The following is a 25,832-nucleotide window of genomic DNA, read 5'->3' on the forward strand; positions in this document are numbered from 1 at the left end:
TCTTTTTTTTTTTTTAAACATGCACATTGATATGGATATAAGGAAAACAAAAACCCCACAGCTGCTCCGCCTGCAGGGCTTTTCTGAGTAGCGGAATGGATCAAAGGATATTTTTATTTCCTTGTGAAGAGGAAAAATTCATCACTTTATAAATCACAGCAAAAACAAATCAAATCAATACCAGGAGCTTTTTAATAATAATGCATTTCTTATGGCTATCCTCAGTATAGGTCTCAGCAGTGGGTACTGCACACAGCTAAAAAGAGTGAACTAAAACCTGTCTCTGGCACTGGTTTTCATTTAGCATTAAGGAATTAACTAGAATACCAGACTGTAACATCCCAAGCACTGACAGTGCTTAGAATCTGAGAGCTAAATCTGTATTTTATAGCTTGAGTTCTTCTGAACTGTGAAGTGGTATTATAAAATAAATTTTTCCTTTCTTCAGAGTTCAAGAACATGTTGGGTAGTTTTACTTTTTTCATCTGTTGTGTGCTGTGGCTAGGTTGTTAATGCGTTTTGTCCAGTTGTTAGCAACACATCCTGAATGTCTTCTGTAGACCATTGCGATTTGAACACCTTTTTTGGTTGATGAATAAAGGAGAAGCACTCTCTCACCTTCTGTGGAATGTGTTGGCTTCTGTCCTGATGAATGTTACTGTAGGATGCAGTCATTTATTTTAACTGTGTTGAGAGACTTTCAAAGCCATTATACGATCTTGTTACAAGCCAGCAAATTCATACTGTATATCAAGGGATGAAGGTTAGTGCTGAGATCACTAAATAACACTTACTTTCAGTAGAACTTTAAAAAACTCTGGCCCGTAAATTTTGTGATTACAAGTAGATCGTCTATTAACAAGTCAATGTATGGCTAGGGAATAGATCCAAGTGCTTCCTAAATTGGAGAAATGTTGGCTGGGTACAACAGTGAGCAGTAAACAGGGTATAAAAAGCTAGAGAAAAGGATTAAGAAAAAGAGAAAGTTTTGTATTACCTCAGAATTAACTGAGTCATGCATCTGCTTGGTGTAGGCATGAAGTTATTAGCAAGGGAAAAAACACATCACAGCATTTTATTGTCCCTTCTTTAGGTGTTAGGCCTCTGAGACTAAAACCAAATATGTATGTATATGAGTATTTCTTTGTTTTCAGTTTTCCTTACTAACATTTCATGTCTAGACAAAGTGAGACAGAGAATGCTATTTCTTAATTATTTAGTAGTAATTAATAATGTGAATTATGTTGTGCTGCCACTACATTGACTCTTTCTTATACATACATTATATTGTTCAGATATTCAAAGATACTACCGCAGTGTTTTCACTTAAAGTGTTACATTTTCTTTTCTTTTTTTTCAGGTTGACTTTGAACAACTCCAGGAGAACTTGTGTCAGATGGAAAGACGGTGCAAAGCATCATGGGATCACCTTAAGGCTATAGCAAAGCATGAAATGAAGCCAAGTCTAAAGCAAAAAATGTCCGAGTTCCTTAAAGACTGTGCAGAAAGAATCATAATCCTCAAGATTGTTCATAGAAGAATAATTAACAGGTACAAAGTTAGATTGGTGACAGCAATATCTTGATAATAAATTACTTGCTAAAATTACAAATTATGACATCATAGCTATATTTTTAGTAAGTGTTTAATCCACATTCCAGGAAGTAATGTTACCAGGATGTATATGATGCATACTTTGTTATAGATGCCATTTAAGAAAGATCCCCACTCTAGAAAGTTTCTACATTTCTGATTAAAAGAAGCAATGATCCAGGCAATCATTTATTCACAAGGTACAATAACTGGGTCTTTTAACTTCTAGCCCCAAAAGCTAGCAGCTTTATGATGAAGCTACTATATTTTCTGTCCTTCCCTGAATACTTTTATGGAGGGTTGGCTTACCATCTGATAAACAAGAACAGGCTGTAGCAAAAAAACTTAAGTTCTAATGACAAATTTGTCATATGCAGAAGTTGAAACAAGTCTTGTACAATGAGTTCTTCTATAGGCAGCACCACTCCTATTTGCAAGATCTATGACTATGTGTTTAAGACTTACACAGTAGAAGACAGAATTAAGATTCCTCTCCTTAGGACTTGCTGTTGGGTTTAGTTTCATCCAGTGGAGTTAACAGTAATTGCAGTGCTTTGAAAGGTACATATTCGTGATAATTCTGCAATACACCTGAGCTTTTTTTTTTCAGGTTCACAAATGTAGCTTAAGTCATCCGAGTAATTTGTTTATGTTCCTGCTTATTAATGAAATTTTGAGAGATTTTCCAACTTCTGAATAATTTCCAAATTGCTGTGGTCAAAATTAGGATCTGGATTCCAAATGATGCCAAATTTGTTGATATACACTTGAGAAGTTGATTCAGCTCTTCTTTGTTTTCATAATGACTCGGTTTTCATGCCATAAGAAAACAGAAATCCCAACTGCAGTGGAAGGGAAGTGAATTCATCAGTTTCCTGTTGTGTTAATCATACACATTGTACAAATAGAAAAATATTAACTTTTTCCTATTATGTCCTGCAACTACTGCTATAGTTCTCCAAAAATGTATCCATGTACTCACGTCTTTCAAAGATTGGGAAGTCTTTTTATCATCAAGGGTGTAGATGCAGTTAAAAGGAATCCCCATACATTTTTAAACATTCAGTACGCTGTTGTAAATCATGCAATATAAAAGCAGTAGTAAAATTTGCAAATAGTGCAAAAGTTCTGAATACCACAGAAGCAGTAAAACTGTGAATTGAGAGTATCCCAAACTAAAGTACTTGGTAGATAATATAATTTTATGGTCAGTTTTGTGAACCAGAAATTCTTTCCTTCTTGTGTTTGCTAGCCTGTAAATCTACATTCTTCTTGTCTAGACTTTCCCCAACATCCTAACAACCTCTTTGAAGTTGCTTAATACAAATAAATAGAATTGAAACTTAATAAATATTTTTTCTATAACTGAAATGAAATCGGTCATTCACATGCCAAATTAGTCATATAAAGTAGATGGAGTTCTATAAACATCTTATCTCCTGCATCAGCCTGGGAAAGTGGACTAGGATGAGTTATCATAGGCTAGACTTTCATGGTTTTAATTATAAAACATGACAGTGTTATGCAAAGCATCCATGAAAATTCTGTAGCACAAAAGAAAGGATGGGAGCTAATAAAGAAATAAATGGATTCACTGAAATGTGGGATTTTTTTCCCCAGGAACCATCAATAAATATTTTTTCCCTTGCATTTATGAACTCATTGTTTTCCAGGTTTCACTCATTTTTGTTATTTATGGGCCATCCTCCCTATGCAATACGTGAAGTCAACATCAATAAGTTCTGCAAAATTATTAGCGAATTTGCTCTGGAATACCGCACCACCAGGGAACGAGTTTTGCAGCAAAAACAGAAACGAGCTAACCACAGGGAAAGAAACAAGACCAGAGGGAAAATGATAACAGATGTAAGTGGCAAAATCTGTCTACCACAGCATGGATTTTTTAAACTTTCTTTCACTGAATGTTGTATATGAAGTGTTGTTACTGTTTATTTTTATTCTTAAGAGGTTCTTCTACTGTAAGTAAAGAACTTTGTTCTCTTAGAAGACAAAACTTGCAAGTCCTTGAATGTACATATTTTTTGCTTCATACCAATTTATAGAACAAGAATAAACTGAAATTAAGCATCCAAAAATAGCATCTTTGTGTGTTGCACAGACAGTGCCCAAAACCTCTAGAAGAAACCAGGAGCTGTGTGTACCTGATCACCCAAGAATAGGAAAATGAAAAAAAAAACACATAGAAATTAGGCTTCTAATTGAGGACATGATTTAAATGATGAACAATTTTAGCCATTTAAGTGGTTACAACCAAATTTAAATGGAATTTTTCCCTCCATCTTTGAATATTCTAATATGGTCTTTAATCTCAGTATTTTATCTATTTTAGATATATATATATATGCACGCACACTCACAGCAATTATCTTCTTAACTTTAAAGCACAGAACAGCCAATTTTATGGGAACAGACTACTCTGGGGTTCTGAAAGAACAGACAAATTTATGTTCAGAGTAGATGCTACCCTGCAAACTTTTCGACTGTATGATTGCAAACTGATAGAATAAATTAAAATAAGATTAGTTTTCTTAGCATAGTAAGTTCTAAAATCCCCTTGATTTTTTTTATCTTTTTTTTTTTTTTTTAAGTTGATGTAGTTTGACTCAATCCAAATAAAGTTTTAAGAAGTGCCAGTACTTAATAAAAGTTTCCAGCTGTCTCAAAATCCAAATCTGGAGTCTCAATTAGATGTGAGTGGTTCATTGCATATGAAGCTACCCCTGCCTTTGGCATGAAAAGCCCTACGCTGATTACAGTTTTATGGCTCAGGCAACATGGGTCAAAATATATATATGTGTATATATATAAAAATTGAGATTGTATTTAAGTCATTGACTCACAATCATTTGTAGATCTTTCCTGGCAATATCCTCTTTAAATCTGGAAATGTGCCCCATCTAGAGAAAATGTTAAACCTGTATTATTATCTCAAAAGATTTTCCTTTTGGTCTAGCCTCAGGTTAAGGAAGAGGCTCTGATTTTATGTGAAGGGTATAATATAGTCATACAAATTTCCAAAACTACCACTGGGAAACTGAGATCACTTTCTTCAGTTGCTTCATGGTTTTCCTGACATATTCTAGAGGAGCTAAAAGACAGCATTAGACATACAGATGGGTAAATTAAAATTCTCATTTCCTCAGATAACTTCAATACTTTCTACTAGTTTAAACAATACTGAGACATGAAGGAGTTACTGTTTTTCTGCTATATGATGTAGTGTTTCTGTATTATCTGTCCAGAAGGACTGGCTGTGGCTGGACAGAAAGGTTTTCTATATCCTGTTCTTGTGGGAAATGTGAGAGGAAAAGGAAATCTGATCACTGGCAGCTGGGTTCAGGAAGCGGAGAGAAGGGACCCTGTCAAACCAGAAAAAGGCTCAGGGTTGACAGCTAGTCAGTGAGGAGCAGAGCCAGAGACAACAGCCGTTTTCTGAAAATGTAAGAAAGGAGGCAGCTAGGCCTTTCTCAGAAAAAAACGTATTATTGGAAGAAGGTGTCTTGTGCAGCTCAAGATAGTGTTGAGATTTGACAAAGAATTAAATGCCATCTGACAGCCAGTGTTCCACCTAAAAATATCTTACAGGTCCCCAGAAAGGGAGAATTTTTTGCCTGTCACTAATTTGCAATTATATAACGGTCCCATTGGTTAAAAACAAAAAGCCTGCTGGAGTAAAAAAACACATTCTTTAAAATTCCCCTTATAGAGGTGTTCTTCAAGGGAGTTATTCGTGTGGCCATATATTTATTTCAAGACTTACTAAATCTCTTTAACTGTAGCCCAGTAATATGGCCCCATTTACCATTCATTTGATTGCAGTATATGGTAAAACAGAATTAAAGTTGCATCAGACTATTTATCACAGCTTCTTTTGACAACTTCAAAGTCAGATCTACCTCAAAACAAGTTTCCAAGTCAGCAGGATGGAAGATATTTATATGTGAAGAATGATGAAAAAGAGGAGTTTTATTGTAGTCTTGTGTTGGCCGTAGTTTGTATCTGGTCTTGATTTTCTTAGTGATTTATATTTGAAGGCATTGGAAAGGGGAGATATATCAGTAATGCATTGACAGTATGCTCAACTAGTTACAAAACACTGATAGAAAAACGTTTAGATCTTGACATTGGAAAGAAACTTTGTAGAAGAAAGTAATTCTAATAAGAAGTAGTCATGTCTGCTTTTGGTAGCCTAGAAGGATTGTGTGGTTATTTGATATTTACCTCCCTGTCCTTTTGCAAGTTTCCTCAGGATCTCATTTTTATCACCTTACAGTACATTGCTTTTAGGCAGAAGAGGGATTTTAGCAAAAATGGGAAAGGAATAAGCCAGAACCATCCCAGTTCTTAACGAAAAGGCACGTATCTCTTAAACCTTGGTCCCCCCTGCAGACTTGGAAGGCAGAGGGGTGCTGGCTTTTTGCATGGAGAGAGTCTGCTGGCTCTTTGCATGGAGAACTTGCATCAGCTTCAGCAACTGCTCACATGGAGTAGGGCTGAGAAACACGATGGAGAGTATTTCCAGTCTTTCTTTCAGCCTTTTACCACAGAGATCTTTATGTTTATGTGTTCTTTAATAGCTGAAGTGAACTGGGCTTTGTCAGTTGAAATCTTGGTGAACGTGGTTTGCAAGAGAGAGAAAGATGGAGGGGAGGGTAAGGGGGGGAAAAAAAAGGAGGACAGTGAGTTGCCAGTTTCACACGGAAAATTGCCTAGTCTCTGTAATCTTGTATCTGGCTTTAGCCAATGATAGCACTCATTTCAGGCACACTAAAAATAACAAGCAAGCAAAATAGGGAAGAAAGGCAATTATAGATACAAGTCTGAGTTTTTTAATGATTTTTAATAATAGTAGGTAATATAAGCATCTGTCTCCCAGATTTATGAAGCTCTGCTTTTTACGATACTTAAGAGTTTCAGTTCCAAAATTGCTATGTAATAGAAATAATATTTTGAAATGGCAAATCCACCACATAGAAATGCTAGCCTAAAGGAAAAATGGGAGGGAGGAAAGGAAGGAAGGAGGGAAGGAGGGAGATCTCACTTTGTCCTGCAGCATCCAATATTGGATGACAGAAAAATCAAGCAGCCTTTTTTTCTTAAAATTAACATCTTGTGCCTGCAAGAGGTGTTCAGCATAGCAATATTCTCTCAGTGCTTTTCGGTAACATTCCATGTTAAAAATTTCCTAAATTATTAATATTTCTCAGTGTATTTTTAATGATGAAATGAAGAAGGAAATAAAAGGCAGAATGTGCACACCTGGGCGAGAGCAGATTCCTTTGTGAAATAAAAGGTTGATTTATTTATTTTGTACTTTGACTCCTAATTTCAGTATTTCCTGGGGGCAAATGGCTCTCCAGACATGGAAATATGATGGGGATGGTGAAGTGCTCCTCCTGTGCGCTGGAGTAGCTTTGGGTGTAGAAGGACAGCGGTTCTAGGTGTGAGCCCTCTCCACCCAGAGCAGGAGGAAGGGAAATGGTAATGCCCCTGGTACTGGAGATGAGCAGTCAAACAGAGAGGAGTACATTGCCCTTAAAGTAAGTCCGCAACAAATAACTTTGAGCTGGATTAAATGGGCAGAAGGGCTAGCAGCTGGGACTTTCCCTGTAAAAATCTAGCTTGATATAAAGTAATAATATAATACACTTCTGTTTGGAGCACACTTTTTGTAATGTGTGTACTCTGCTATTTCACCTTTCCCTGAGTGCCTTTTGCATATGGCTTAGCTTAATTTGCTCTCCTCCTGCCTTTTATTTATTAGATAGATGTACATATGGATTTGAATACAAGTATGTTCTTGCTTCCCATTCTTCTCCTTTCTGTTTTTTATTCATGCCAAAACGTGAACAGTGGCCTTCTTCGGAAGAATAGCTTTACGGTGTGACTCCCTGCCCCCCAGGGGATGGAAAAAAACAAATGGATCATTTTAATGTAAAGGGAACATACCTGCCGAGTCCCTCTGCAAAACATCTGCCTGTGTTTCTGTCAGTGCCACTGTGTCCAAAGAAAAATAAGCATCTCACTCTTTGAATAAAACATACCCTTAAAAAGTAATGTTAATGGGCTGCTCAGCACTCTCACAGCTAATCTTCTTATGGAGATTGTTCTGAAACTAAGCTGAGGGCCAAAGTAAATCAGGCTTTCATTTTTAATGATGAATGTTTCTGGAACAGAATGTATCAATCCCAGACAGAAATCATAGCTGAGATGGAGATAAGGTCAAAAATATGTATTAGTAACACTAGGGAGGGGAATAGAATTGGTGGAATGCTTCTTCTAAAAAAAAACAACAACCCACAAATAAAAAAATGCATTGAATTTCTGTGCTATGTTTGCACTTCATAAGCAATCAAACTGAAAATTATGGAAACAAGAAGCCCAGATACTTGAGAAATTGTGTTTTACTTTGGGAACCTTCCATGTGGGGCATCTTACAACCTGATGAAGAATTCCCCAGGCATTTGGGAACACAGCTCCCAATGGTTTGCTAGTTCCCTGTAAATCCCCAAATTTAAGAACACTCCATATGCCACAATATTTTGATATGCCTGTTGCATTTAATGTACTGTAACTGTCAAGATAGTTTTACGTGCCTGCTGTGACTGAGGGTGAAAGCCCTGAATGACAAAGGATAATTGCATCTCTCTGATTTCCACAATATGGTATTGGGCAGCTACTGAAGAACTTTAAACATTTATTCAAATACCACTCGGCATTTTATTTGAGTGCTCTGTTAAATTGGAAATTGAAAAGCCCCAGCCTAAAAAAGGAATCAAAACAAGCACTTAAGTGTAGCGAAAAGGAATTGCCAAGAAGCCAACCTCTGCACTGGGAGAAAGAGCAGCCAGGACCTCCCTGTGCTGAACAGAGCTGGGAAAAGGAGAGGGAGCCCTTCCTGGTGCTCCCAGTTTCCACAGGGCAAAAAGTGGGCAAGCAACCGCATGCCTCAAGGGGGAGGAATTGTAGGAAGAATATTTCAGTTCATCATTTCTCTAAGAAAAATCAGGAAATTTCAATATACCCTACTGGCAGTGACAGTCTGCTCTACGTACAATTAACTAAAAAAAAAAAGAAAGAGCTGATTGCTAAGGAATTAATTCCTTATAAGCTTTGTATTTTTATGTCCTCCTATAATTGTATAAACAGTACCATGGTTACCTCTTACTCTGTTGTGGTTTGACCATACTGTCTTTCCTAAATCTTGCTGTTTGTCCTTCTTCACCCTGTTCTTTGTTTCCGGTGACAGACCGATGAAGAAGAGGATGCTGAGGTATGGTTCTCTGAAAGAGCATGTCATTCCCATGTCCCCCGTGTGCTGTGACATCTAATTTCTAATTCAGATAGTATGGACTGCTCAACTCCATCTGCTCAACTGGAGCTATGAACCATGACATTTTTCTCATAGCTTTTTGGCTCAATCATAAGTATGCATTTTTACGGTCAGCTTTAACCATGTGCATACCTGGTCTCTTGAATAAGGATATCCTGATCTGAGGCCTTAATAATTTTAAGTTTCCTCATTTTGTTTCCTTGATGTCTGTTTACTAAACTGCGAATTATTCCTACTATCCTACTACCCTGTTCCTGCTATCAGTGATCTGAATGTTATGGGGATCATCAGTTACCTTGGGCTATGGATTACCATGATAATTTCATACTCATTATTAAGCTGTGTAAATCCAAATGGCATTATTTTATAAAGTGTTCAAAAGCATCAGGATATAGGAATAAAAAGCAAATTGTAATGGCTCTCCTTGCCATATGAATTGTGAATAAGATATTTCAGTCACCACAGAGGTGAGCAGTGGAGTAGTTCATGTATTTATCATAAAGTGCCTCTGAAGGTGATGTTGAAAATCAATAAAGGAGTGAATAAATAATTTAAGACTATAATGTGCTAGCTATATTCATAATAAAATGGTTTATTGGTTTGAGGAGCATCTATTGTGCAATGCATTTTTTGTTCAGCATTAGAGCTTTCTTCAATTTGCTGAACATAAACAATGTGCTTAATGCTCACTGTTTCATAATGGTCGTCATTTGCTCAAGAGGCTGGGGTTTGGGCATTAATCTATGGCAACATCTGAAAATTAAGGAAGTGAAATAAAACTTCTGGCTATAGAGCTTCTCCCCCAGTGATGATTTGTGCTGTATAGCTTGAGAGGCCGGAAGAAAATTACATGAATTAGGCTGTTTATGCCAACCTTTAGCTAACCTGTGTGAATAGTAACTAACAGTTATGAGAGGACTTTATCCTTTGTTTTTTTCTGAGATGGTATCGATTAGCTTTACAACCCATTGTGTATAAAGAGTATTCTTAATGCAAAAATGGCATGCACTTTCATCGAAGTTTCTCTCAAATGTTTTTTCTGTCTTTTAATTTCACATATGAAACTCTAGCACTTGCATACTTTCCACATCAAAATGTTGCAAGCTAATATTTTAACAAGAAAACAAACTTCTCACTATCAAAAATAAATCTCACACTGATATATTTAGCTCAGTGCCTTGTAGGGATAATTGTTTTGCTCCTCAGTTAACTTGATATCTTACCCTGAAAAGTTACTGTGTTAAAATAGAATCATCCTGTCATTGATTTCCAGATTAAATATTTTCAATTTGCAGTCTTGACAGCCCCAGTGACTCAATCAAAGCTCTGAAAGTAGGACCTAGTCTCTTCTTCCAATTTACTGTCCTCTGACAGAAAGGCTCTGCAGGTTTGAATCCCTTTAATTGACTGGCTCGATACCATTAAGTGAATAATTAATGTTGTTTATTATGCAAAAGAAGAAGAGAATGCAGCACACTCTCTTTCATCTGTGCTGAATCAGTCATCAGAGTAAGAAAGATTAAAAGGAAAAAGAAAACATATTTCAGTTTCTGATGCTGGACTGATATGACTGAGAATACCAAGGGGTATTATTATCTGTTGATGCCTGTTTGCTGTTGACAAAGCTGGTATTTTCTGCAGCCGGAACTGTATTTTAAATGTACTTCAGCCTTTCTGTAGATAAGAGCAGTGGAGGGAATACCAACATTGCAGCCCTTTGTAGGCAGAGGCTGGGCAGGGAGAGCAGCCTAGCAATGCAAGCTCTTCTTCTCCTTAGAAAGTATCCGTTTCTGCTGTTTTCATCCATTTCTAGATGGCTGCTTTCAGTAACTGGTGGAGCTGCTGCATCCTCACACAGCTAATGTGGCTGCTGTTGTTCACGTAGTCGTGGTGACAGGGGAATCACGGAGGGGGGGAGGCTGGGGAAGCAGAGGGCAGATTCCTAAATCTCTTGTAAGGTTTTGTTTGTTCTTCTAACTGCTGACTGCAATTTTTGTGTTTTGGCCATGAAATAATTTGGCTGAGTGTTTTGGGACCAGGGATTTTTTCAGTGTGACTGGTAACGTATTTTAAGGTTACTTGTAGATATTTGTGTTTTAGAGCAGTTTGAGAGTTCTCTGTGCAGCAATGCAGAGAGGCAAGAAGGAAAAGTGCCTCTTCTGAGGCTGCTTTCCCCGTTTTGCCTTGTTACTGAAAGGTGACTGTACCAAAAAAAAGCAATTTCTTATTTGTGTTGGATCTCATGCTGTCCCCTTCAGTGTCATACTTGACCCCAGATCAGGCCCAGCCTGGGTCAAAGGTTTCAAAGCAAGTCTTTGCTTAGTACCTTACACTCTCAGACAGAAGGTCAAAATTATAAAGCTTGAGCTAGTGCATCTGGTTTTCCTCTGATTGTGTCTGCTCCCTGCTGTCACCCTGTTTCCAGTTTATTTCTGCTCAGGGTGCATGCTCTGGGAGAGGAGCAACTGTCGCTTGGCTCTTTTAGGAACAGCTACACTCCAAACCAAGCCCAGGAGGGCAATTTCCTCCTTGCAATTCACAGTTAAGACTCTGGCCTGTTCTCTGTGCTTTTTTCTGCTAATCCAACAAATCCGTTTTCCTCCCGCAGTCCGGCAAGTTCTCCAGCAGCTCACCTCCCTGCCAGAGCCAGCCCCAGGGGCTGCAGTACGCCGAGGATGCTGCAGAACACGAGAACATGAAGGCCGTACTGAAGACCTCCTCTGTTGGCGGGGAAAGCACCACGGCACTTGGGGTCCGCACTCGAAGCCGGGCCAGCCGAGGTAAGTACGAGCAGTTTCCTTTTGGCCATGTTTCTTGTGGCATGGTAGCCACACGGTGGCTAAAACGCGGATCATGGACCCCTTGCATAGCGCTCCCAGCAGAAAGGGTTGAGGGAGAAGGAGAAGACCCTAGTGGTGTTTCCGTGCTGGAAGTGGTGATTTGGGGCACAGGGGTGTAGAAGAATTTGCCTGAAGTTTTAACATATGGATCACAGCCAAAGTACTGCCTAGGGGCATTAGGAGTCCAAGTCCGCAGAGATTCTCACCTCTCCCCCCCACTGTGAATGTGGCTGCCCACTAACATCCAAATTTTTATTCTTGTTCTCATCATGAAAGCAAAATGGGGCATCCAGGGAATCCATGATGTGGTTTTCTTCTCATTTTCAATAGAAGCAAGTAGAAAGTAGCAATTCAAATTCAAGTGAAAGGGCCTTGCAGCATTTTAAGAATGATTGAGGAGAGGAAAATGGGTAGAAAAAAGATGATGAATCATTTAACCACCTCCCTGCTAAACTGCAAAGGTAGTGGATTACATGGAGAACAGGAGCATCAAAGCTGCTGTGGAGAGCCCTGCATCTCCTTGCTGTCCTGACAGATGCCTCTTTCTCTGAGGTCCACAGTGCTCTGCTGTTTCCAAATGTCAGCACAGGTGATTGCTGAAAGCTGACAGGGAGGAAATGAAAACCTGACCCAATCCACGGATTCCAACACCTGATACTCTGACAGAAGAGCTCACTGGTACAACCATTCTTGGCAACGAGATAGCCTTTTTTTTTTGTCCAGGACATGATTCACTGGTACACCTCTTCATTTAAGCAGCCAGTAAACCACTTTCCTTGTGCTAAGTTGTTTTACAGACACTGGGTTCACCAGTTTATTTTCTTTCATCTTCCCCTCACCCCCTCCCATTCACATGATACCTGGAAGATGGTTTTGGAGTAAAGGTGATGCACCAAAATTCAAGTCTTCAGTTTTCTGCTCTCATATTTCTTTTCTCTCACATCTGGTTAACTTACACTTTCTGGATTCTTTTTTGATAACACTGATAGCACATCCAGCGCATCCACCACTAAGTCTGTGTGTGCGTAGTTTATTAAGGCTTGAAACCATGACCCTGTCTAATTTAGAGGTTTCACAGCCCCAATTTAAGAAGCAAGTCAACTAGCTAAAGTACAAAGATGAAATAATTCAAGCTGCACTGCAACAAGCTGAACAGCTGAAGTAATCCACTGAATGCTCACGAGAAGTGTGTCCTGGTAATGAGAGTCAGCTTGTGTTCCCCTGAAGAACAGCGGAGGCAGAGGATGGGTGAGCCAGACAGAAGCTTGTCAGAAGCACTATTGTAATACAACTGCGCTTGACAAGAGCCAGGAGACAAGCAGCAAAGTGCTAATCAAAGCTGTTGTTTATTAACATTGAGGATGTGATACAGAGTGGCCTTGCCAGTGAATTTTTAGCTGCTTGCAGTTCTACGACACCCACTCTTTTGCAAAGCTCTCTGTCAGTGTTCACACTGCATACTAGCCTTCAAATTATTTAAAACCAAAAAGCACACGGAACTGTAGTCTGTAGTGGAGGAACCCAAAGATGTGTCTGACACAGCTCTGTGGAGTAAGGAGCGCCAGAGCCTTGGGTTCGGAGACATGGCTCACTTGTTTGTTTGTGGTTTTAACCAAAATTGCTTATTTAGCTTTTCAGCTTGCCAGCGACTCTTGCTTTTCTGCTCATAACAGAGCAGACGCAGTTGTGCCAGGACACATAACAGCTTTGTGATGAGAAGGTGAATTCTTCATTGTGAAAGGGACAATGAGACATGTCAAACCACACCTTTTGCCCTTTTCATGTCTTCTTTGCACTAGGCTGTGATACAGATGCTTGGAAATTAATTCTTTCTTTTGGTACAAAGGATCTGTCTTGCTGATTTGCATCAATCTCTAACATGTGCCATGTCTTCTAGTCTCTGTGTAATAGGAGCGGAGAGAAACATGGTCACACAACACTAGCAATCCTTGGCTTATAGACAGTCTAGCAGACATTTGCCAGTTGTATGGTCAAGAATAAGACTCTGAGGCTGAAGGGAATAGAAAATTGCATTTGTGCTCTCGGTTCTCTGCTGATACAGCAGAGAGTCTAGGGTATTATTTAGAAATATTCTCCATTAGGCAGAGTCTTCTCCTTTGGCCAATTTGAAGTAGCGATGACTGAGCTGCCTGCTGTAATTCCCCCCAAAACCCAATTGCAAAACCAAAGTGACGCAAGAGACTTTCTGTCTTCTTTTCCCTCAATTCATTTGCTGGACTTTTCCAGGCCGTATCGGTTCATGGAACGCTGGCAACGACGATTCACCTAATGCAACAGATGACGCAGCAGATGAGATCATGGATCGCATTGTCAAGTCCGCCACCCAAGTGCCAAGCCAGCGAGCGGTGCCTAGAGAGAGGAAGCGGTCACGAGCAAATAGGAAGTCATGTGAGTATATCACTATTAAATTTTTCAAAATAGGCAAATGTGCAAATATTTATGGATATCGGTGTAGGAACCAGGTCTTTAGTAGGCAGACATGATTGGTAGTTCATAGCAGCTTAAGTGTACACTTACGATTGGTGTATATTCCTCTTACTACTGTTTAAATTATGTTGTATGCAGTGGGTGACTCTGTGTTCTACAGAACTTGAAATGTCCTTAGCAGTTAAAGAAGAAGAATGGTTTATGGCGCTTTAGAGCTGATGACAGTACTTACTCATAACTACAGAAGTCAGATCAGGACCTCAAATGGAGACTGCTTAAAATGGTATAAGGTACTGTGAACTGGCATAAAGGCTAATAGTTGTATCTGTAGCTGAATTTATTCATAAAGCAAAAAGCAGTTTGAGATATTTTACCTTTTAAAATCTTTCTCTCTCATGCTGTGTACTATCCTTCTGCAGCCCTGAAAACAAAATGTCTACTGCTGCTTGGCTGCAAAGTGGTTGTAGAGGAGCTTAACTTCCACTGGGAAGAAAAGGTAGCACGTTTATAAGGTGGTCTTTCAACGGTGTAGTGTGGCCACAGGGCTGAGCTGCAGCACCCAAGTTTGAGAAATTTGATTTCACGCTTTAGTAAATACAATGTTTAAGAGGTGATGACCTTTCTGGGTTTTTTTCTCCTTGTGTGCAGAGACTACTGCAATTACTATGAGAAGGATAAGTACCCAAAGAACATAAGATTTTAGTGTTTAATGTCATTCACCATATGTGATTTTTTGACTACCTTTCCATCCATCTTTTTAGCATTTCTGGGAAGTTAGGACAAAGAGGAGACAACAACAGTGAGTGAAAAATCACACAGATTTTCTTTTTTGTGGAATTGTTCTAGCATAGTGGGTGATCAAAAACATTTGGTATAAGCAGTGATTGCTATAAACTAGCATGTGCTGAAAGCATATTCACTTTCTCCAACATGCTAAGAAAGGAACTTCTGCATGTAGCAAGAGCAAAAGCAGTGGACACTCTGGTTAGATGATCCAGCAAAGACTCTAAGCAAAGAAAATGAGCTGACACTGGATTGTCTGTCTTACTTTCTTTCATACACTGTGCCGTACCTCTTTGTGGCATCACCTTCTGCTGCTACCCACTTCCACACGTGGTTCTGGTGTTCTGCACATGCTGACTGCCCTCGTTGGCTTGTGCATATCAAATAAACCTCCTGTATGTTTGCCTGTTTCCGTGGTTTATCCCATGCTAAAATATTTCCTCTGTTAACAACACTGCCTTCATGCACACACCCAAAAAAATCTTATTTCTGCTTTTTACCAGGTACCTTTTTCCCAAGGAAGCACTTGCTGCATGAAAAAAACAAAACAGGATAATGATAATAAAAATACTACGTATTTTTCCATGAAGCTGGCTTTTATATTCAGTAAAAACATTAACAAGGATTAAGCATTCAGTAAATGTTTAGGCTGGGACTGATTTCCATTGTAATTAATCATGATAGAATCCAGCTCTTTTGCTTGTTTGTTCTTCAAGATCTGGATGAGACTCTTAAGTGGATTAAAAGACAGTTTCAAAACAAAGATCAGTAGTTTGGCATCCCTTTCAGCTGACACGCTGAAAGAAAGTGTGAAAGGAGAATACCTTAACTGAACTGTTTCACTTTAACAGATAGTCAATATACCTGGATGATGAATCAATGAAGTAGTTTAGCTCTAAAATGCACTCAGCTGGACTGATAATGTGGCTCCTCCAGGAAATGAAGAGAGACCAACCCTTGTCAATGCATGATGTGAGTTAAATGAGCAGAAGATCTTCCGGGTAGAAGAGTAACGCAGGTCCTCCATAAACATATTAGAAAGTAGCTTTTTAGGCATACTTCAATGATTTCGATTAGCAGACACTATGATATTTATTGTCTGTAGAGCAGAGACCCTATTATCTGATGGGTTTGATTCACCACCTTCAATCTTCAGGCTCCGCTACACATCCTTTGGCTTTTGCCATGAGCTTGATATTCAGTCTATTCATGGACATCAAAGTGAAACTCAGTTGAAAGGAATGATTTTCATGGTGCATCATGTTGCATATGTCTCATTGCTTTCTGTGCAGAACCGGAGATCTTGTCAGGCTTACTTAGCACTGAGCAAAGATTTTAGTGAACCTAAGCTGAGATACGTGTTTTTAGCAAAATCAGAAACCCGAAAGATTTATACGCAATTGCACTGTAAACATTTCCTGTGGTTCAGGTAGAAGGTTCTCATGGGCAAGGGATTTTTTTCCATAAAAAAAGACAGAAAAACGTGAAGTAAAAAGCAAGTGATACTCAAGTCATTTATAACTAGGGGAAAACAGAAACAGGAGCATGGAAAAGGTTAAGTTAAATTCAAGTAGTAATTGTAATGGGAAAATGAGACATTTTGACGTGTTCATTTGAACCATTTTGCCTTTTGTAATTGTTGAGCAGCGTGACTGTATCTGGTATGCAGAGCTTAGTTAGATCTTAATTATGTAGAAGAGTTGAAACTCTCAGAGTATTCAGCAGAACTATAAACTGGGAGGAGGAATAAGGCAGTGAGTTATCCAACAAAAGACAGATGGAAACATCTGTATCTGTTGGTTGAAGATACGAAGGATCACTGGTAAATCCAGATATGACTGAAGTCAACTGAGACCTAGTGGGAAGGAATTTGTTCAGTGGGAGCTGAAATGGACTACAGAAAGCTAAGGTACATGGTGGGTGCATAACAACTAAGTTCCTGTGATGATCTGCAGAGAGAGAACTTAATTTTGTGCTAGACATTTACACAGTAGAGGTTTTTAAGGATAAAATTTGACATTTAGAAGTATAGTAACCAACTGGAAGTCATTGCCTCATGACGGCTGTTCAGTGACCTGCCTACCAGACATACTGGAGTGCTGTTATTATATGAAAAAATGACGTTACAGTTGTATTTGTTCATTAGAAGCCTCATCAGAAACCACCAAGATTGAATAAGCCACAGAAGCTGAAATGCTCTGTCACCTCTCGAGGTGGTTGTTCAAAGACAGCTTCAAGGCAAGTTGCAATGGGAAGCTTCTGCTGTTGTTTTTTTTTTTCTCTCTGATGTCCTTATTCTGTGTGTAAATAACAGACCCCAGCCTCTAGAGATGTCAGTTCAGCATATTTGAAAAGCATAAAATGCAAATTAGGTTGAAAATACAGTTTCTGTTCTTGAAGACTGAGGGCAGCTTTCTGTGAGAAAGGTTTTTATAACATTATTTTATATTATTATTATAACATTATTTTATAATATTTATAACTATATATATAACAAAATATATAACAATATTTTATAACATTTTTATAACATAATAACTTAGCAAAGAAATTAAAAAATAATATAATTAGGATTGTCTGGTTCTCCCATAAGGTTAGGATGACTTTCACAAATGATGCCGTAACAAACAATGAGTGCAAAAGAAAATTGGGATAAGGAAGTTTTAAGAATTAACCTATTTGATAGTCCAAATTCCAATTAATACAATTGCTGAAGTTAATTTTACCAGCTTACAAAACAGTATTACAGGCATTGCACCAGAGGATTTGGGGAAATGAAATGAAACTCTCTGTATGAGATACTACTGAGATTTCAAAAAACAGTCAAGAAAGGAGTTTATTTAATACAGAGAGCTGAGTTTTAAAAATGAGTATAAGGTACATAAGCAGAATTTGCTGTGAAGATTACAAGAAGTGAGGTAAGAGAAGAAATTATATAAAGAAGAATAGGGCTGCTTAGAAAATACTGTTATTAAATGAGAGTTTTACACCATGATGGACCAGCCTGTGCCAATTGCTTCAAATTGGGGAAGAAGAAAAATAGACCTTGTAGCCACAGCAGCTTTCAGGCAACAGAAGACACCTAAAGACTAGCAGCATCATCCATAAGATAAAAATTGTACTTAAGTACGTTTTATTAAAGAATACCCCCCAAAATTCTAAAATAGACAAACAGGAAAATAATGATGTTTTCCTTCTTGTTCTGGCTGTTTATTTAAAACATCCATCCCCTAACATAAAATCACTTCTCTAGGATTAGGCTGTTATGGAGGTGCCGTCCCTGTGTTGGTCTCATTGAACTGAATGGATCTGTCTCAGGAGAATGGTATGATTCCCATGAGTCAGCATCACGAAAAATCATACTCCAGTTTAATAATCATGAATAAGCATGTGGAAGGTATTTGCACTAATTCTTGCATACACAAAGCAATACTTGGAAATGTTGAGACAAACAGGGTTGATTTCTGACCTCTGTGAATGGCCATGGCAGGGCTCTGAAAAAGGACACAAACAAGTTCTAAGGATTCATTACCTTCTTCAAGTGCTGATGAAGCCACAGGGGAGCAAAACCAGACCAGCTGGCTAGCAATGACCTTAAGGCTAAAACATGAACCTGCAAATATCTTCCTCCTTCTTTATGACTTTATGAGTATTAGCAACCTTTATGCTTGAAAATGTGTCTCCTGGCTCCCTAAAGTCAAGGCAGTGGTCAAAGAGTGGGGATCCTGACAGGGTCTTGCCAACAAATGATTTCAGATAACTGGACCAAGGAAATGGCTCTTTAAAGATGGCTTGGCTATGCAGCACTGTTTGTATCTGGATCTTCAGCTGACCCTGTATGGTAAACCGTAATGTAGGGCCGAGGTGTGACTAATATTTGATAGTGAGTAGCATAACAGTGGTTGTATTGGACTCTGCTGGAGACACTGCATGAGGACCTTGCAGAGTGAGGGGCTTGTTTTTATCTTAGAGCATCTCTCTCTGTGTGTGCTCTTATTTCTCTTAGATTTTATTAAAATGGAAAAATCTGCATTAGGTTTGAGTTAGAGAAATGGGTTTAGAGCAGATAACAATTGCATCAGAATTTAATCCAATATTCGAATGATAGGACTTGATCAAAATTATTTGTGATGTTTAAAAAAAAGAGAGGAGAGACATGATAATGCCTTATTCTTTTATTAGGCTTTGGAATCACATGTTAGCCCAATAATATACCCTGCAACTCACCCTTGAGATATGGAAACATCTCATAAGGATTTATTAATTTAATTGCATAATGACTTGTGGGGAGTAAAAAATACTTACTGCCATTCTGCAGAAACGGGTCTGAGGCACCACCCAAGTAATCTGTCAGACTCATAGGAGTGGACTATGGAGGAGATAGAAATTGAGTCGAAATTACCTGAATCCTAGACAAATAAGCTCAGGGCCGGTGGATTAAATTAACTACAGAACATCCCAGGTCAGCTATTTCATACTAAATTCCACCTTCAGTAAAAGTGAAATAGGAGTCAGCGCACTGTCATCAGGTGCCAAAACGTGGGAAAGAGCTCTGCCAAAGGACCAGGCGTGGAGACAAGCTTGAGACAGGTTTTAGTAGCACATGCAGTGCTGCTTTGGAATAAATATGTTTGTAAGCAAACAAAATACTAGATGGGAGACTATCTGAATCCAAAAGTGTGTCATTTTTGTTTGGCATTCATAGGGTGCTTCACTTAACTTTTTCTTGTTCTTTTCTTTTCATTTTCATGTCTCTCCACTTACTTTTTCTGGCTATGAAAAGATACAGAAGTGCCAAAATACCAGGAGGGAGACTGTTCTTCTGGTATTTATAGCCTGACTAAAAGCAGGAGTTAATGGAAATTATGCTTTTAAAAAAATAAAAAAACTTACAAGAAGAAAGTCTACATAAAATGCTTCAAAGGCAAGCAACTTCACTTAGAATTTGCAACTAATTATTTAGGATTTGAGTAACTGGATCCTATCAGGAGTTAGAGGAGAAGGCAGAGTAATCTCGTTAGCGATACACATTTAGCAACAATTCTTTGCATTTAGAAGAAGTAAATGTATCACTGATGGTATTCACTATCAAAGTCTGTTTGTCCTCACACAAAGTACAGAGCTTTCAGAAGGTCAATTCCCAGTTAATAAAAATCTAATTATTGAATGAAAGCAGAACATGAAATACAGCATTTAAAACTCTGGCAGCTGGAAGGTTATCTCCACTAGATGCCAAGATAGCTAGTGTCTCTTGGATGCCCTTTAAGTAATACATTCCTTCATCCTTAGGATGGTAAGATCTTTGTAAAAATGACAGAACTAAACTCCATGATCTACAATAAATAAAAAACCAAACCATAAATAAAAATTATTAATAATAGTTAATGAATGAATAATAAATACAATTGCCCACAATAAGCTGTAGAAATCGATGTACGTGATCAGGGTGAGCCCTGTGTAGTCCCAGATCTCATCTGTGCCAGAAGCCAGCACCAACAGCTGTAGGAGAACACACAGGAGGGGTAGGATTAGTTGACTAACCTATTGGTCTCATCATAACTTTTAATGGTTGTAGATCAATGTATTTATTTAAAACATGAGGCTGAATAGCTGGTTCCATATTTTCAGTTTTGTCAATTGTAATTGATGACATATATAATTGTGATTGTTGATATTAATACCATTTTTAAGTAGGTACATATTTATTTATGAGCATTCAGTTTCTGCTTTACAATGTGTATTAAATTTATTTTTGTAACTTTCTTTTAAGCTAACTGATCTTGACAGACAAGGGTAGACATTTTGCTTTTCAACTGTCCAAATGTATAGTACCTATGTATTTTGTTGGCAGTCTTCATGAGTTTCAAACTGTAACTTTCATGTTTGCCTGGTCCTAGCACTATGAAAGTGAAATTGCCATCATTCTGTACAGTTCTACATCAGGTAGCCTTCAAAACAAAAGGGTTTTTGAAAGCATGGTTTAAAAATCTAGTAAAAAAAATTGCTTGTAAAAGAGGCTTAAATTCATTTTCCAGTCACTGTTTCAGAGGGATCTATGAGTCATTTCTATAATGAGTTTTATTCTGATACAAATTATTTGTTTTGGGGCTCCTATCCTCAAACTTTCTGCTAGAAACAGCTTTATCTTTTCTGTGCAAGGAAAGTCAGACATAAAATTAACCCAGCCTGCACCATTAAGTACATTCCTTAACTTTGCACTGGATTCCAGTACCGGTATTTAGAGGTACTGTGGCATCTAGTATTTCCTCAAAATTGAGCAGCATTGTTTTAATACAGCAACTGAAAAAAAGGTGAGAAGTCATTGCATTGATCTGAGAAGTCAGAAGTATGCAATGTTTACAAAAAATATGTATCTTTTCTCCCTGTTTATTTCAGTTCACAGGAAGAAGACAGAGACAGTGAACACTACACAGACATTCACATGCACATGTATGTTATATTGCCCAAGCACAGAGGACACGATGTAGGTACAAGGAGAAAACTGCTGCTATAAAGGGTTGTCCCTAGTGATTTTAGAGTGGCTGTCACCTCATGGGATTTAATGCCCGCCAGAGACATTGTTCTGCTCTGTGGAGGAAGGAAGAGGTAGCCACTGATCAGATTTTGCTCTTAGCAAAGAGTGGATCCCGGTAGGAGGTGAAGCCTGTGTCCCAGCAGGACCCTGCGGCGTAGGCAGACCATTGGCACGTCCTTGGGCTGTATCTCCAGTACAGGGAGAACTAAAAAGGAGTGCTCTGCAGCTTCCATGGGCTTCTAGACAAGGATTTACAAGTGCTGGAATTTCTGTGGCCATCTCTACTTGGCCAAATGGCCCTTTCTTTATTGCAGGAAAGAACAAGCTGAACGTAATGTGGGAGAATCTGGCAGGAGATAAGCAGCTGATAAAGAGCAAGTTATGTCAGTGTACGTAGGAAATAAGCTGTTCATGTTCCCAGATCACAGAATATTGGTATTGACATTTTCTATATAAATACTTTTGTTATGGTATACACTTTTGGTACTTTTTCAACTGTAGTTCTGTAGAAAAAAATAATTTTACTCCATTTGTTTGCATTTTACAAGAGATACAAATAGTTGTTTTCACTTTTGCCTGTTTGCCATTCACTGCATCAGTGACTTCATCTATGTTACCCTCTGTTTTCATTTTAGTTGGCATATTTTAAAGGTATATTTCAAGGCTTTTGAATTCTTGTTGCAGGATTCATTCTCAAATGTGGGATACGTAATTTTTAAGTAGTAAAAAAATATGTATGGTCGAGTTGCACACTGTTAGCCCTAAGTTGAAAGGATATGTATTTTGTTTGGTTTCTTTCTGTGTTAAAGTGGCTTTCAAGTTTATCTCTGGTCAGTAATTTACTCCTTATTTACATAATCCTTCCTTCCTGAAAGATGATGATGATAATTTTCATCATCCTAGTGAGACATCAGCAGCAGTGAGTTGCTGGCTGACAAGATCACAGAGTTGTTAAGGAAAGCGCTTCATTTGAGAATGAGAAAAGACAGGGAAGTACAGGGTTGCTTTTCAAGTTGCCTTACGAAAGAAATGCGGTAACAAAAGTGATCTCACACGTGGCTTTCCGGAAGAGCATCGCGATATCCCAGCTGCCAAAGAGAGACCTCTGCTGTCACGAAGGAGTTTAGCACAAGGTTCTGTGAAGGCAGGAGTTTGACTACGCTTGGATGTGAATGTCAAATGTGTTTGGAGGGAAGTCGCTCTTAGAAGACGAACAAAAATGCTTCACACAGGGATATTTTGAATTTATATTGCCCCAGCACTGTGTCAAAAAAAAAATATACATGTGTATGTGTATGGCTTTCTCTAGGCAGAATAGCACCACCTGATGAGCATAATTACAAGACTGTTTCGATCACAGTTATATTTCATCTGATGGGCTCATAGAGATGATGCCTTTTACTGTTTTATTTCCCAGCATGGATTCCTAATGGGGATAATTAATTTGCCAAGTCACTCTCCAACAGACAGCTCTGTGTTCATAAGCCAGAGCCACCCCCTCAGTGGGTCATTTTAAAATTTCAAATGGAATGTAAAGGTTGTATGCCTGAAACGCTTGTGTTTGATGGCTTACTTTCTGTATCCCATCTCCTGCCTTTTTTTTTGTCCTGTGCATTGTTAATGTATAGTCTAGTCTTGAAAATAGTGTATAGTGCTTACGTGCAGACTCTGGTTGGTGAGCTCTCTGCTCTTGATGCTTTACCTGTTCATAGCGGAATCACTTCTGACTGGTGAAGTTAAGTGGGAGAAATGATGAAAGAGACGACAGCAGGATTGCTTTTAGTAGTAACTTTTTATAGTGGAATTCACAGAAGTCCTGAAAATTAGGGTTCTTTTGTCACAGAAGGCTTTCAAGGAAGGAGTTAAATCTTTTCTGCTTTACTGTTGGGACTATGTAAATGATGATCTGTGAAAAACATAAAGTTGGAAACTTTAACAGTTTCAACTACATGTTAAATATTACTTTAAAACCCATGTGTTCTTCATGTGGCCCAGGTTCTTTAAAGCAATGTTACTTTTTGTTCCCTATAACCTAAGCCACCTGGAGGTGAAACAAGCTAAGCTTTCCTTGCAAATTGCCGATTTGTCCTTTTCCACTGCTAGACTCCTCTATATCACAGCCACCATAAGTTATACCCAGAGATGGTTGTGAACTACAGAATTTCTTGTTAGGAGAGACTTCTGCCATCTATGAAGTGTCGACAGGACTCAAAGCAAAGCTGCAGGGCAATAATAATACGTAACAATACATTGTTTCCTGGAGCTTTCTATGCGGCTGACCCAGAAAAAGATCACATTTTAGTTGGATGTACTTCTTCAGTCAAGTGCGTGATAAAATCCAAATATTTACCTATAAACCTCTGTAAGAATATCTCTACATATAATGTTTTAGTATTTTTATTAAGCATTTAGGTCTACTTGTATTAAGCGATGATATATGCATAATTAAACATAAGTATAACGTATAGATAGTGACACAAAACCACAAATGCACAAAAGGATTAAAGTAGAGAATATGAGCAAGACTGTCTGGATTGAACTTTTGACTTGCAAATTGCCATTGCTGGACTCGTTGGAGTAAAGTCCAAGAGAATATGTTAAATGTAAATACATGAGAAAATAGACTGAGTATGCAAGCTGCATGTGGGTAGGTAACAGAAAATATAACTAAAATACGTGAAATGAAATGTGATGATGGGGCTGGCCTGTATTGCCTCTGATAATCTGCCCTTCCTGCTGTTCTCGCTGTGTAATTTACAGTCAACTGGAATTTTCTTCATTCCAAATCCAAACTGCGTTACCTTTGCAGCTGGGACCAAAAGAAAGTTCTGTGGCTGCCACATCTTTGTAATAGGAATGACACTAATTCTGTGACTTCTTGAGCAGGAGAATGGTCATATCTATTCTGCATTTCAAGTGACTCATCCCTACAAGTGTAGATACACATGCCAAAAGCCATTGCAAATGCAAGAATAAATGGTGCCAGCCAGACTGATCTTTACTGTTCATTGAATCTTAAAAAAAAAAAAAAAAAAAAAAAAAAAAAAGCAAAAGCAGGGGGAGGGGAAATTAGGAATGCTATTTGCTCTTTAAAAAAACAACCAAACCTTAGATAATTATATTCTCTGACAAAACTACACTTAGGGAATTACTCTTCTTTGAAACATTCCCAGTGTACTGTGAGGGCTATGTATCTGTGTCGATTTTGACCCAACAGGCAGAGTCAAATTCATCAAGTTCATCATAAGCATGCTACATTCTGCCAGGATATCAAATAAAATTCTAGATTTCCTGATTAACAAAGAATATCATACCCTCTGACTTCAGAAAAACAACATTTAGTTTCTTGGTTATGGGATCTCAGCAGGCCTTGCTTGTGACAAGAGTAAAAATTATTTTCTCTCTATGTTATGTTTCTTTAGCAAATGTTTTAAAAATTGCTTAAAGAACCTAAAAGGTCATTTGAAAGTCTTATTTTTATTGTCACTGCCTCCAAAATACATTCCATAACTCAGTTTAATGTGATCTGCAGCAGGCCAAGAGTTTTACAAGCCAAGATATTATGTCTAGTCCAGCTAGAGACACGACAGAGTTTAGTGAAGAGGGGAGAGTGAAGATCTACTTTAAGAAATGTAATTTTGCAATGCCTATAAAACATGGAAGGAGAATATCTCTCTGCATTCAATTTTGATGAGTGAACATGTTCATGACCTTTCCTAAGGCAGAGGAACCCTACCAAGCACTTTATGAGGAAATAGACAAATGTCTGAGGACATCTGTTTAGCAGCATGTCAAGACGAGGTTCACCTACCTCCACGACTAGTCCTTGCTCCTGTAGATAACTCAGCTTTCTCCTGGCTACATCATCCACAAGCCAGTGCAGAGAATAGTGAGGCTAGAACTTTCATCTCCCTAAGTACAAAATACTTCAAACTAGAAGTGGATTCGTCTGTCAGACTGGCCTGTTCCATTGAAGGGGCAAGAATTCATTCATTTGAGTCTGGATCTTGATTCTGTCAGCTCTTATCCTTCCGGTTGCCTGTTGATGGTGGACAGCTTTAATCTTGCCAGTAGTCACAGTACTTGACAGTATTTGGCCCCACATGCTTAGTTTATACAAGTCAGGAGCCATCAGTGTTCATGGGAACCATTCTGTCACTGAAAAGATTCTTCCCATCTTTGCTTTTTATTAACTATTTTCTTGACAATCTCATTATGACCTCCAAAGTCTACATTGTTTGGAGCTCTTTTCTCCTAACTGCTGACCTTAAAAGCTTAG

General features: G+C 38.4%; 1 protein-coding gene across 1 annotated transcript in view; it reads left to right on the forward strand.

Moving 5' to 3' along the window:
- The window catches only part of FHOD3 (formin homology 2 domain containing 3), a 197,084-nt gene that overhangs the window by 167,446 nt on the left and 3,806 nt on the right, over positions 1-25,832 (forward strand). The window contains exons 18-21 of the mRNA XM_009707416.1: positions 1,361-1,551; positions 3,267-3,459; positions 11,556-11,727; positions 14,035-14,196. Coding sequence (XP_009705718.1) covers positions 1,361-1,551; positions 3,267-3,459; positions 11,556-11,727; positions 14,035-14,196 — 718 coding nt within the window. The remainder of the gene's footprint in view (positions 1-1,360; positions 1,552-3,266; positions 3,460-11,555; positions 11,728-14,034; positions 14,197-25,832) is intronic.

The sequence above is a fragment of the Cariama cristata genome, unplaced genomic scaffold (assembly GCF_000690535.1).
Source record: "Cariama cristata isolate BGI_N322 unplaced genomic scaffold, ASM69053v1 scaffold4019, whole genome shotgun sequence".
Classification (NCBI taxonomy): domain Eukaryota; kingdom Metazoa; phylum Chordata; class Aves; order Cariamiformes; family Cariamidae; genus Cariama; species Cariama cristata.